At 38.2% G+C, this 14,943-nt stretch overlaps 1 protein-coding gene across 2 annotated transcripts in view; it reads right to left on the reverse strand.

The window, feature by feature from the left end:
- LOC122793640 (anoctamin-7-like) overlaps positions 1–14,943 on the reverse strand; it is a 2,355,351-nt gene that overhangs the window by 1,156,510 nt on the left and 1,183,898 nt on the right. For both annotated transcript variants that reach the window (XM_044061850.1, XM_044061849.1), the window contains exon 3: positions 5,376–5,563. In XM_044061850.1, the coding sequence (XP_043917785.1) occupies positions 5,376–5,563 (188 nt within the window). The remainder of the gene's footprint in view (positions 1–5,375; positions 5,564–14,943) is intronic.

The raw sequence follows: 14,943 nt of genomic DNA on the forward strand, positions 1-14,943 counted from the left end.
ACCCTGTGTCTATACACCATTCTCCATCTCCGCACTGTGGGTTGGGCAACAGCATTCTCATCCTCACCACATTCAGCCTCTTCCACATGTTGATATCTGATAGCTGCTGCCGCCCCTATCATCTTGTTGTTTTTGTTTGTTAAAAGTTCCCTGCTTGTATACATCGGTGGTGTAGAGTATGTGGGAAAGACCAGAGCAAAATGTGTTTGCATACTTTATAGTAGTGTTCTGGGCTGGGCTGGTCTGATGCCTGTGTAATTGGCTGATTCTGATACATTTCACCTGCCAGCTATGCTAGTTCTCCTTGATTACCTTCCTACTGCTGTTTTCCTTTCCCATTGCCTTCCTGTTTAAGCCTGGGGGTGCGCCGTGCAAACACAGTGCTCAAATGTGCAGAGAGCTGCTATTTCCTGGTTTACTTTTTCTTATTTCCTTTAAACCCCAGTGCACAGCGCGCACACCCGCTTAGGCAATGTAAAGAATGCTTGGCAGCCTCGGACACACCCCCTTGCTTAGCGCTGATAAGCTAAGGGCAAACCCTAGCCACAGGGCTCCAATCCACTTACAGTATGCCTGACACACACCCCTATGATGTCAGCTAACTCCTAGGCTTGCACCAAGCTATTCCTGCTCTTACACTGGTGGGTGCTGACTAGCATGCAGGGGAAATCTGGGATTCAGTATCATTCCCCTCATTTGCATAGGATTGCCTGCTGATGCATAGTTACATGTCCCACACTGAGCCTCCCCCCTTAGCAACTACTATTCACTGGCCATGTTGTCTTCTGCCTGCCATTGAGTATAATGGCAAACTAGTACTTTTGGTTAAAATGCTTATTTTAGTTTTTTTTTTTTTTCTTATTTTCCACCCAATCCAGTTTACATGCCGCTGCCCTAAGCTTAAACAGCTGAGATCAGCTAAAAAAAATAAAAGTTGTTTTTTTTTTTATTTTTGCAACAATTTTCCATGTCAGTGGCCTTATATTTGGCCATTGGCATGCTTTCTACATAATATCCACCCTTTATTTCGAGCTGTCATGGCTCCGTTTTGTAGTTTGCAGAAATGTACTCCGTTACTGGCAGAGTACATTTCTGCAGATTACACTAGCCCTGCATGGCCGGTTTCCAGCTTCCTGGATCACAAATTCACCTCATTTGCATGGATTTCTCCTGCAAATTGGATAATTTGCATACAGGGGCTGAGTCCATGCAGGACTAGTACAGGAGCGCTCGTGCACGCCCCTACAGCTTATTCCTGGATTGCACGGCAGACATATTGCCTGCTGGAGCTCCTGCCCTAGTCCTGCACACCGTGCAGGGCTTGCTGAATCCAGGGGTTAGTCTAAGATGCACCAAAGCTCTTAATAAAGTTCACATATCATTTAATTTCATTTATTAGCTAAGGTCTGTCTGTCTGTCTCAACATGATGATGTGATGTATTCAGAAATAAGGTACTGCAGACATTCATTTATGTTATACAGGTCTGTCTGTCTGTCTCAACATGATGATCTGAAGTATTCAGGCATAAGGTGCTCCAGGCAGTCTCTTTATTAGCCTTTGTTTACAAAGCAGTTTGGTTATTTTAAGGTAAATCATTTTTAATACTGATCAGACAAGGTTAAAACTGAATTAATTACTTAGTTACTAAAAGCAAACAAAAAAGGTAAAGCTGGTATGGGAACTGTGTAAATGAACTGCGCAGGTTAGGAGCTTAATGCATGCAATAAAATAACTGCAATTATTATATTGGTCTCCTTGAGTATACATTGGACTCTTGAGTGCAAAGATGTAGAAAAGAATTAAGGCAAAGATACATCGTCTCTCTAGTCTGGCAGTGTTACATTAAGTCTCATCAACCTCTCTTTCTGAACATATCCCTCAGAGTCCCACTATGGGTAATATGCTGCTAACAAGATTAAGTGTGCTGTTTGCTTACACAGTTATATGAATATTTTAAATTTTAATATCAGAGCCAGAGACATCTAGGGAAACAATCAGTTTTAGTAATTTGTTAGGAAGACTTAACTTTTCTACTGCAAAACTACAAGACATCCAATTATTGGGTGATTAATGTAAAATATTGCATAAATGAGGTTATATGCATATTGCAACTTTGAGTCATTCTAGGAAAGGTATGGATGCAGCTATTTTTGATTAGACTATCTGCCCTTTTCATGTTTCACAATACTTTATAATATAAGAAAGAACCCTACACAATGGTGAAATATAAAGTTTCTAATTTATTATTAACATTATTGTCAAGATTCAAAACAAAAAATTACACTTGGAACAAATTTGCTTCAGTGAGCTGTTTCTTGCATTATGGAGGTGACTCCCTACACTCCATCGCTACCTTTATGTAATCCTTGCATGGCACACTTCATTTCCCCCTCCAATATACCTAATTTGCCTTAACCTGTTATCTCCCAGCATTATGTATATTATTTCTATCAAGAAAACGTGGCTTCCCCATCACTTCAGTGTACTATAATCTTTTACCATGCTAGAGCTGTTGGCCATGGGACATCCTCCCACTTCCTCAGTGATAATGGTACACACACTCTGGTTGTATCAGACGCTGTTAAGATCCACATCTGCACCTCCTGATCCCAAAAGACAATCAATATTGAGTCATGTGGCTTCTGACACTGATAAGGATTCTGGATTCTATTATAGTGGCCTACCTGTGGTTAGAATTTATTATAAACATAATGTGATCTTGTTACATATAAAGTTGTGGGATCCCATTCTGCTGTCTTTGCATAGTATGGCTGATGAGGACGGTGATCTGTAGTCTAGGCATTAGTCAAAGTACATGTGCTACACTAACCTGTGTCACTACAGTTCTGAACATCATTGCAGAGACAGTCCTCCTGCCATGTCCTTCTCTGTCAGTGGACAGTGGATAGGCTCTGATATACTGCTGCAATATTTTTGATTCTGGACCCATCTTATACTTTTTTACTGCAACAAACAGAGTAAGACAGGAGAAGCTAAACACAAAGCATCTTTTAGCTATCTCCACAACCTCAAAGGCAATACACAATTGTGTGCAGAGCTCATTGTAATTGGAGCCACCTATACTCAGCCAGAAGATATAGCAAACCTCCTAGCTATTAAAAACAACTCCAACTTTACTCCTCACTCCCCCTCAACCTTCCCTCAGGAAATATCATCAAATATAACTACCCCTACTATCACTAGGGAACAGGTCCTTAATGCTCTCTCTAAAACCAAGAACACTGCATCAATGGGCTCCAGACAATATCACAGGATGCCTTTTAAATAACATGAAACATGACCTATCAGGCCCTCAGAAATTACTACTTAACTGTAGCCTCTATACAGGCTTCATGCCTCATGAATGGAGAAAGGCAACAGTCATCCCTCTGCACAAAGGTGGGCCATCTACAAACCCTGGAAACTACAGACCCATAGGTCTCATTAGACTTATATGTAAAGCCATGGAAAGAATTATCATGGAGATGATCAACAGAGATATAGTAAACATCCAAACACTGGACCCAACCCAGTTTGGTTTCATCAAGGGCAGATCATGCCTACTCAGCCTGATGGACTTCTTTGAGAAGGTCACCAAAGCAATGGATGAGGGCAAAGTCATTCACACTGCCTACCTTGACCTGGCCAAGGCATTTGACACAATACCCCACTCAGGCATTGTTGACAAACTCAAGAGGTTAGGTACAAATCCGTATGTCGCCCAGTTGATAGCCAACTGGCTCACAGACAAAACCCAGGAAGTTAGAATTGGGAAGTCCACCTCTACAAAGAGGTCAGTCACAAGTGGAGTCCCTCAGGGATCAGTCCTTGGATCGCTTCTTTTTGGCATTTACTTCTCAGAAGTCATGACCAGTGTCAGTGGTCTCTGGCTGACTAAATTTGCAGATGACTGCAAATTAGGAGCTGTCATTAAATCTCACACTGACACAAATGATCTCCAGGAGGGGCTGACACAGACACAAAACTGGTGTCAGAGCCATGGACTAAAACTAAATGCCAAGAAATGCATAATAGTATTCTTTGGGAAGGCATCCATCCCTGGTAACTATCACATTGACAACACACCCGAGTTGACCCAGTAATCAGGGAAATAGGGACACACATAGATAGTAATCTAGCCTTTGATCATCATGTGTCTTCAGTGGTGAGGAAATCATTCTGTGTTGCGCAACTTATAAGCAAAGGTATGGCATCCAAGTCCAAGGAAGTCATTGTTCCACTGTATTCGGCATTCATCAGACTTATTATTGAGTACAATGCCCCCTTTGGTATGTACCTAACCAGGCATATCCAACAATTGGAACATCCACATAGGTTCCTCACTAAAAGAATACAGGGCATAAGTGATATGTCCTATGCAGACCGCCTCAAGGCCCTTTCCCTTTATTCTGTCTCCTACAGGCTTTTAAGAGGAGATCTATGACTGGTATACAGGGCATTGTCAGACCCCACTGTGATGGACCTCCTGCATATCCACAAAACAAACAGCACCAGAATTACCCGTTCTAAAGACTTAAACCTTGCCTGTGCTATAAATAGGACCTGCTGGAGAAATAGGTATGTATCTCATCTCTGGAACACGCTCCCCATCCATGAGAAGCAGAGTTCTTTTCTAACCCAATTCAAGTGTATCTTGGACAACATGATGGGAAACAGGAAATTCATCCCTGCTTTGGCACCTATGTCTCTAATGGACACAGGCAGCCTCTAAATGGTTCATCTCTCAGGCCTTGCTTGTAAATGTTTCACCTCCCAAATCCCTACTTACACTTATGAAGGGTACCAGAACTTGTCAGAGATTTTGGATGCATGGCTAGGCTTAAAAAAGCCCTTGTGGTCATTATCCTAGTACATACCTATGAACCTATGAACAGTGGAGAGATAGGTTCATTATGCAACTCCTTCCTCACCTCTGGAATAGAATTCTACTGCAATTCAAGCAGTGTAATACATTATCTTCCATCAAATAGGAACTGGATGATTGGATATTTATTCTCAAATTCACTCATTGTTTGACTGGCCTAGCCCTCCTTGAAAAATGATGTACTATTTAAGAGTGGGAACTGGCAAGGTAAAAATGGCCAAAAGACTCAATTGTCTTGTATTTCCTATGATTCTTATGGTAAAGGACTTCTGTCTTTTGTAAAACACAATACAGTTCTCTATCTCTAATGTTATTTAACCTTGACAAGCTGTACTATTAAACTATAGAAAAGTTTGAAACAAGTGAGAAGAGAACTGTTGATATCAGATGAGGGATGACTCCGAAATCTGCCTTGAAACTGTAAAATGTGCACAAAGATCTTTATTTACACATTTTAAAAAATGCCGTTTTAAAAAATCATTTGCTTACCTTCTCCATTAAAAGCCCAGCAGTCTGCAAATTCTTTACAAATTTCTCTCTCCAGGTCTTGTGTTTATTTCGCATGCTGTTGCATTCATTTGTTTCAACATCATCTTCCCTGTCCATCTCATGGTAAGTATATCTCACTTTTTTCTTCTTCTGTGGTCGCAGTTTCTCCTCCCAGACCAGCACAAAATCTTTAAGAAATAAATAGAATATTAACAAAGTATATTAATCACAGTATTCCCTTTTTATGTAAACCAGTGAAGGATGAATTAATGAGTCTTCAAACAAGCTTAATGCTTACAAATAATAATCCTTTTATACTCTGACAAATAAACGCAGTTAAAGAAGTGCATCAGCAAAGGAGCTCCAGTGTGTTATATCTACCCACAAAGCTAAACCTGAAAGTTATTTCATGACACCTTGTTTTCATTGCATAAAGAAGTCTGAACCAGGCAGTGTATCTATGTTAATGAAATGTGTGCTTCACTCAAATTTGGATTATACTTAAGAGTGAAAGAAAAGCAATGCAGAGCTCATTAAGCACACTGTTTCACAAAAAGAATTAGTTGCATTGAAAATTAAAGTTAAATCCAACATTTTGTTTCTATGTGTATGTGGAGAGAGAGCAACTCTGTCACACCTCCTGCTTGCTCATTTAAAGAACTATGAGGCAAAAAAGAAGTGTATTAATCTGTGAGCTGTGGCAATCAAAATTCATGCATCATTTTGAATACTGCAGTTTTGGCAGAATATCACTAACAACCATTATGAATTTCTTCTTCCGCAGACGTTCACAGTGTGTACTAAGCCAGTGACATCTGGGGCCTTTATATTCCTGGCCTTGCATCCCAAATATCTGACAAGTTTTTGGTACCCTTGATAAGTGTAAGCTGGGGCTTGGGAGATGAAACATTTACAAGCAGAGGCCTGGGAGATGAATCATTTACAGGCAGCCTGTTTCCATTAGAGACACAGGTACCAAACCAGGGATGAATTTCCTGTTCTGCAAAAAGATCTCTGTTTTTTCAAATGCATATATTCTACATGTTTTGCAGTAAGTCCAAAGCCATGCAAAATCAGTTATAGGTGATTACTAAACCAATGACATTGGGGGGTCTTTTTAAGCCTAGCCATGCTTCCTCAGAATCAAATCCTTATGTCTTCAAGGAAAGCACCTTAATCATTATGTGAACCCCAACCCCTTGGTTTGGTGAAATTACAAGATATCATTTTATATCATCAGAAAACAAAGGTGTTCATAACATCCCTTCAAGAAATATTACAAAGGCTTCAAATATAGATATTTTAAATATGAAATGTGTGGAAATAAACTACATATATGATAGACAGAATGGTGACTACCTATGAAGTGGCATCTTAACTGTAATTAAATATGAGAAAGACTTTCTAATGTAATACTGCTGTGCAGATTTCCTATATGTGTGTGTGTGTGTGTGTGTGTGTGTGTGTGTGTGTGTGTGTGTATATATATATATATATATATATATATATATATATATATATATATATATATATAGATAGATATATATACACACACACACACACACACACACACACACACACACACACACACACACAGCAAAGACAAAATACCAAAGCATCTACCATGCATATGGTTCCTATTCCAGTTTTGCGCCTTGTAACATGCAACAGCCTGGACAAAAGAAAGCACAGCTGAGTACACAGAGACATTTAATGGCTATGTGAATGAAAAATGTATACAAGCAAAGGACAAAAGAGACAGAAGAAATGGAGACTATGCATAATTCCAGAAAGTGTTGTAAGCGGCAAACAAAGGATGGTGTTAGGAGTACATTGATCAGGTAAACATAGAACAGAGATAAACATGGCTAAGGAAAAACAGAATGTATTATATGTACGTATATATTTAAAGTAATCAAGAACATGATGCATCTTGAAAAGAAAATTTTAGAAACAGGACACAATCTCAGTAGATGTGATTAGTGATTAAAGGAATACTGAGTTTCCCAAGTACTGCGGAGGAAAACAGTTACAATTGGTCCTAATTAAGGTGCTTTAAGCTTAGGATTTGCAATCTGGTTTACAAAGTTGAATGAGATAGAAATATTCATTGGAACTTCATCAGAAAAAAATAGTGGGGTGTTTATTAGAGGGCTGTAAACAAAGCTGTCTACACAGGATTCTCCAGAAGTTTTGGACTGAACAGTTTTACACTGTGTTGTATAGAAAATGATGGTAGGCAAATATGTTTCAAGAAACTGAAATTTGTATATTTGTAATCCTTTTAAAACAGTATGGAATTATGTGGTATACATGGCATTCATTTAAAGAAACAAATCAAACACACCATAGTTTGCAAACATGCAAAGGGAACATTGATATGTATTTTATGATTATTTGTCTTATGCACTGTCTTCCATCTGCTCAATAAGTACTCTGACTGTGTACTATATGATGTCCTTAACTCACATTGTAAAGTCTGCCTTTAAAGTATATTTTTTATGTATTGTCTGTTAACATTATAAATGTATCATTTGGAGCTTTTCTCCCCGGGCCTCCGTTGAAAATAAACTTGTATCCAGTCGGACTCTCCCCATTAACAAATGTAAAATAAATAAAATAAACTACAGGCAAAAACTTTATTAATGATAAACCAAATAAATTGTGGAAAGATATACACTGAGCACAATGAATATATGCACTGAAATGAAAAGGAAAACACATATTTGTGACAACTGAGTGATGGACTTCCATTTTGTAGATTTCCCAAATGCACATGAGCTACTGTTGTGGTACATAAGAGTCCAGGTTCGCTAACTCAGTCATTTTATTTTTTAATAATATAGATACAGCAGAATCTTCTTTTTTCTGTTATCTTGGATCTGCAAAATAAAATGTGCTTGATATGCTTTATGATTTGGCATATCTCAGATGCAAACAACATATGAAAAGTATGATATTCCACCTTTATGCTCATGACCATAAAAGACCCATCATCAATTAATATCATTTTACTGCATAGCAGTAACTTCTATCTTGCTTTCTTTGTAGTCTTGAGGCATTGCAACATGTGTGTGTGTGTGTGTGTGTGTGTGTGTGTGTGTGTGTGTGTGTGTGTGTGTGTGTGTGTGTGTGTGTGCATCTATGCTTACATACATTGTTGTGTAAATGTGCTTTTAATGGTGCCATCATCAGTTAAATAGTGTATGTATATGTTTTAAAGACTTTTGTACTATATTGTATGTATGAATGCAAAAAAAATGCATAACTGGATGGCATACATATGGTTGGCTTATTGTTGGCAGATGATAGATTAACCACCACAAGGTTAAAGCAAAGCTAATTTTTAAATGAGTTACAACCCTTTGAACACCCATGTGGATGGGCCTCTCCAATCCCTGTTAATTAATATGATATGACCTCATCCAAAGTTGCATGTTAGCCCCATTAGTTCAAAGCTTTCAAAGTCCTCTTCTATCCTTTGTTTGCTAAGGCCAGAAGCCATCAACTTCAGCTTAAATGAGATTATCTGACATATTTGAAGAAGGCTTGAGTACAGCTCCACAAATTAATTTCTGCTTTCCCCTTTCCCAAACACACAAACAAACTGCAAAGATTAGTTCACATTATATAATTTTTATATGCTTTTTCGATTTTGAGATGACTGTGTCTTCCTCGTAGGTGTAAATGACAGCAGAAGTAAGAGCTTTGTTGGCCAAGTATCATGAAATTATTGTGAAGGGAAAATAGCAGGGATGAGTACGGATGCTGATTGCTTTCTGAATCTACAGCAAACAATAGACTATGTGACTGAAAGTTAGTTGATAAATGAGTAAAGTAGATGGTGGAAGAAAATAGGAGAGAACGAGAAAGAGTGAAAAAGCAGGGCTTGAAGATATAGAAGGAAAATATGAGATAAAAGAGAAGGACAAGAGGGAGAAGGGGATGAAGTAACATCAGACACTCACAGTCAGTCCAGAGACTGTTATATGGACCTCTGAATTGAGAACTAGGCCCATCTGTGAATAATACATGAGAATTAGGCCCATCTGTGAGTAATACATGAGAACTAGTACCCATCTGTGAGTAATACATGAGAACTAGGCCCATCTGTGAGTAATACATGAGAACTAGTACCCATCTGTGAGTAATACATGAGAACTAGGCCCATCTGTGAGTAATACATGAGAACTAGGCCCATCTGTGAGTAATACATGAGAACTAGGACCATCTGTGAATAATACATCAGACAGAGGCAAATGCTGAGGTGCTTAAAGCCACAGAATATCAGGAGGCTCTGTCAACATTTGGTATCTATAAACCATGAGGTTCTGTCAACGTTTGGTATCTATAAACCAGAAGGCTCTGTCAACGTTTGATATCTGTAAACCAGGAGGCTCTGTCAATGTTTTGTATCTATAAACCAGGAGGCTCTATCAACGTTTGATATCTATAAACCAGGAGGCTCTGTCAATGTTTGGTATCTATAAACCAGAGGCTCTGTCAACGTTTGATATCTATAAACCAGGAGGCTCTGTCAACGTTTGATATCTATAAACCAGGAGGTTCTGTCAACGTTTGGTATCTATAAACCAGGAGGCTCTGTCAACATTTGGTATCTATAAAGCAGGAGGCTCTGTCAACGTTTGGTATCTATAAAGCAGGAGGCTCTGTCAACGTTTGGTATCTATAAACCAGGAGGCTCTGTCAACATTTGGTATCTATAAACCAGGAGGCTCTGTCAATGTTTGATATCTATAAACCAGGAGGCTCTGTCATTGTTTGATATCTATAAACCAGGAGGCTCTGTCAGTGTTTGATAGCTATAAACCAGGAGGGTATGTCAATGTTTGATATCTATAAACCAGGAGGCTCTGTCAACATTTGGTATCTATAAACCAGGAGGCTCTGTCAACGTTTTATATCTATAAACCAGGAGGCTCTGTCAATGTTTGGTATCTATAAACCAGGAGGCTCTGTCAACATTTTATATCCATAAACCAGGAGGCTCTGTCAATGTTTGGTATCTATAAACCAGGAGGCTCTGTCAATGTTTGGTATTTATAAACCAGGAGGCTCTGTCAATGTTTGGTATCTATAAAACAGATAGACAAACTAATGTTGATGGCTGAAGCAGAGGACAAGGATGTAGGCGTACTCCAGAGATGGATATTAACAAGTCCCTTAATAGCACTCCAGTTCTTGGGAGCATTTAGAAACATGGGCATATTGTGCAATCTTTAGCTGGAGAGCCACCCAGGTGCTGAATGAGGAACCATTGGTCAGATAATTAGAAGTAGGTAGAGATAAAAGAAAGGAAAAAAATAGGGTGGCACATGTGTGCCTAAGACTGTGTGTAATGTCTTCCCATGGTTTAGCATGACAATGTCAAGGACGAATGATTGCTGAAACTGCAAAGAATGAAAGGACTTTTCTTACAATGTAAGGATGTTCCCTGCAGATTATGTTAATAAAGTACTAATTAAATGATGCATCTTCTGTCTTCTGAAAGTGATTTTTGATGGGAACTTTTTGAACAATGTCTAAGCTGGTTTGTATAACACTATATCAGAAAGTCTAAATACAATTTATTTAGTACATGATTTGTTTGAGATTTCTACTTTAGCATGTATGAGTCTACAGTGATTGGTTGATCACAGCCAATCTAACTTAAAGAGATTTCTCTGAGGTTGCTACATTCTTTTTTGAGTTTCCTTTTTTATGTGAAGAGTCCCTTCCCACAAGGAAATATTTGTCATTTTAAATTTGATTTTTTATGCAATTCCATTACTTTTATTATGAACATGTGGTCTTCAGAGGACTGGTCCATGATGAAAAATTTTGCATCATTTTGCTTTAGTCTGATTTTTAATTGTGCACCTATAAGCCATGCTAGGTACAACTATCCCGAGGAAGAGAGTCAGCATTACCTCAGTCCCAGAAACTGCATATCACTGTGCTGTGTAATTGTGCAACAGCTAATACATTCAAAACTCAGACAATCTTGTGTATTAATTATGCATACTTACTTTGTGACTACATATGCGTGCCTACAAATTATAGACATTTGCCTACTGATTCTGCACCCTTATCCACAATTACATACCATTAGTTGTTATTTCAATCCATGACTATTCCTATTTTATTTATTAATTGCCACGCTTACCTGTTGATTGCATACTTTTTATATAAATGTCTTTATTAAATTCACAGCATTTAAAAATGATGTGGACACACAAAGATAAAGAAAATAAATCAAACTATTGTACATATTCTTCATGTGTTTTATGCACCATACTTATATATTTTCTTGTCTAACAATCATTTACTCCAAAGTTATATAAACTGCTTAAAACTTGCCTTCCCTAAATTTCACTCCTCCTCCTGAATATTATTCTGCCTGTTTTACTCCCATGATTCCATTCATGCCTATGTCATTTGCTCCTCCCCTTTTCTAAAGATCTAATCTCCAAGCCTTTTATCTCATTTTTAATATTCAGTACTTCAGTTAGCACTGGTTTAGGTTTTGCTTTCCATTTTCTAGTAATTATTTTTTGAAGGCCAATAGCATTAAACTTAGTAAAGCCTTACTATGCCTAGGCAATTCAAATCCTATGTCCCAGCTCAAAAAATAATAATTTCCTTTGTTACAATCATTTGCTCCCCCAATATTCATGACAAAGTACTCTGTAGGGAAATTTTTAAATCTGCCAACTCATTACATTCCCAAAAACATGCTTCCAGTTATCTCTTTCTTTCCCCTCTCATGTCCAGCAATTGCTATCTACCTAAGGAAAAATAAATTTGCTTGGGGTACAAAAATGCCTATGCAAATACTCACATAAAAAATCCTAAACCTTCTGGACTTTGCTGAATATTTGGGCACCATGCAGATGTCCACCAGCTGTTGTTTTGTATGTTGTCATTCCATTCTCTCTCCCAGTCTTTTATAAACTCTTCTGATTGCTTCTTATAGTTAGCATGTAATACTCTGTACGCCAAACCAATTATCCTTTTTTAACAGCATCTTCTGTTCTAGACTCATCCAAAAACTCAAGTTAGTATTTGTCTTTCATGCAACAATGCCCTATTCCTTTCTTTTTTCCTTTCCTATACTCTATCAATCCCTGGTACGGAAAACAGTTTCTAACCTGCAGGAAATATTTCCACTTGGCATCATCTCAATCTATTTTCTTTCTCTCCGTAGTTATTTTTCCAATACCATAATTCCTTTGCTAAATTTCTACAATAAATTCTAGTCCCCCCTTTGCTTTTTTTTTCTATGCCTCTCCTTGTAGTCATTCCTATTGGTAAAACCTGCTTTCTCCTTTACTGTGCTGGCTAAGGTCTTAGAAAACTTTCTGCTATATTACATAATATACTGTATGGTTGTTATTATTCAATTTAAGGGTTAACATTCAAAATCCTACTCTCTTCTTATTTTCTGAATGCCCCTGTTTCATCATCATGCCTTTCCATTTTGAATTGTAGTCTTCTGCTTGAATTATTTTTATGAGCCTTAAATGTGCAGCTCTAAAGTATTCCATCTAATCAGGTAGCTCTAAACCACTTTGTTTTATGGGAAGGAACAACTTATCCCACTTAACTCTTGCCCTCTTCCCTTCCCAAATAAATTCCTTCCAATCTTTATTAATTGTGGTCCACTACGTCTCCTCTGGTTGATAAAAATCATGCCCGATCTGTATTTACCAGAGTCGTACACTGACCACAAAAGACCATTAGCAGCCTCAGCCCAACTGAAGAAATTCACAAAAAATAGAACAGACCAAAAGTATTTTCACTGCTTGTACCTTACATACTCTTAGCTGTTGATTACAGACCCAAGCTTATTTAATTGTTTTGGTCACAGATCTTAATTTATTAATTACACACCCTTAGCTGTTGATTAAACAACCTTACATACTGATTACCTACCTTTTCCTGCTGATTACATTCCACTACATATTAATTACACATGCTTACCTATTGATTATGTGACATATATTCCCACAGATGATCAGCATATTTAGTTGTGTGCCGTATAAAATGCACTGAAGACCAGAAGAGTTTATATTTATTAATTTATACAATGAGCAATGCATCAAAACCAAATGTGTTAGCTAAGTAGCAAACACACTGTTGTATGTGTTTCACCACATCATATTGCATTTATAATGGCATTTTTTTCAAACATGCGCCAATTCCAGTGTTTCAATCTCCATGATATGGAGACGTTGAGTTGATGTGGATGTGAAACCCATCACATGCAGTGTGACTGGTACTTGCCACTTGCAAAAAATGTCCTTTTCTGGATTTTTTTTTTGACAGTGTTTGTTTTAATACAGCACTATTTTTGAGAGTTTTTGTGTGGTGAAATCATCATAAAATATAATGTTCTGGATCCTTGAAACATGAACCATCTAACATTCATCAGCAACAGCACCTTCATGTTTGGGAAGGCGTTATCTCTACACTCATGACCCCTGAGGCTTTCTGACAACTACATGACTCATTAATGATTGAGAGAAAAATCACAAAAATACTGAAACCTCCTGAATGTAAAGAGCATTTGAGAAGGGAAAGACAGTTCAAAAGCATTTTTGCAGGATGCAAGTCCCCCTGCACCCCACTGATGTTGAGGACTGTACCACCACACCCCACTACTTATATATACCAACTGGAAGGATGCACCTCCTAGAGAAAGGGGAAATCCCCTTTACACTGGCAATTTATTCTTTATCCAGCAATTATACAATACTGCCTTTTCTTCATAATATTACTTAAGTTGAACTCTTTATCCAGCAATTATACAATACTGCATCCTTCATATTACATAAATTAAACTCTATACAACTGGCATAAATGCCCTGCTAACTGTAATCATTATACTTGGACCAAGCATATGTGCATTATATGCACATTGCAAGGATTACTTTACGCAATCCATAACTATAGTTTTTAGTTGGTAGGACATATAATTAAATATAATAGTTTAGATAAAATAGTTGTATAATTGTGACAGTGCATTGTATGTCACATATGATGGCACTAATTTTCTTTTTTTTCTCTCACCCCAACCCTTATCTCTTTTTTTTTATTTTCTATTATGTGTCTTCAAAATGTCTCGATGGGCAGTCACTGTGGTGCAGCAGTTAGCGTTGCCACCTCACGGCAAGATGTTCTCTGGTTTGATCCCCGGCTGGGGTGCCTTCTGTGTGGAGTCTGCATGTTCTCCCTGTGGTCGCATGGGTTTCCTTCGGGTGTTCCGTTTTCCTCTCACATCCCAAAGACATGCTGTAGGTGGATTGGACACTCTAAATTGGCCCTAGGTGTGATTGTGTGTGTGTGTGTGTGTGTGTGTGTGTGTGTGTGTGTGTGTGTGTGTGTGTGTGTGTGTGTGTGTGTGTGTGTGTGTGTGTGTGTGTGCGTGCGTGCCTTCTGTGGAAGGTTGGGCACCAGGCTGGCAACTCGACACCTTAAAACTCCACTGCCAATCATGAGCGGACAGGTGATCTGCTGTGGTGACCCCTAACTGGGAAAACCCAAAAGAAGAAGAAGTCTTCAAAAT

The sequence above is a fragment of the Protopterus annectens genome, chromosome 2.part0 (genome assembly GCF_019279795.1).
Source record: "Protopterus annectens isolate FY-2018-M chromosome 2.part0, PAN1.0, whole genome shotgun sequence".
Classification (NCBI taxonomy): Eukaryota; Metazoa; Chordata; order Ceratodontiformes; family Protopteridae; genus Protopterus; species Protopterus annectens.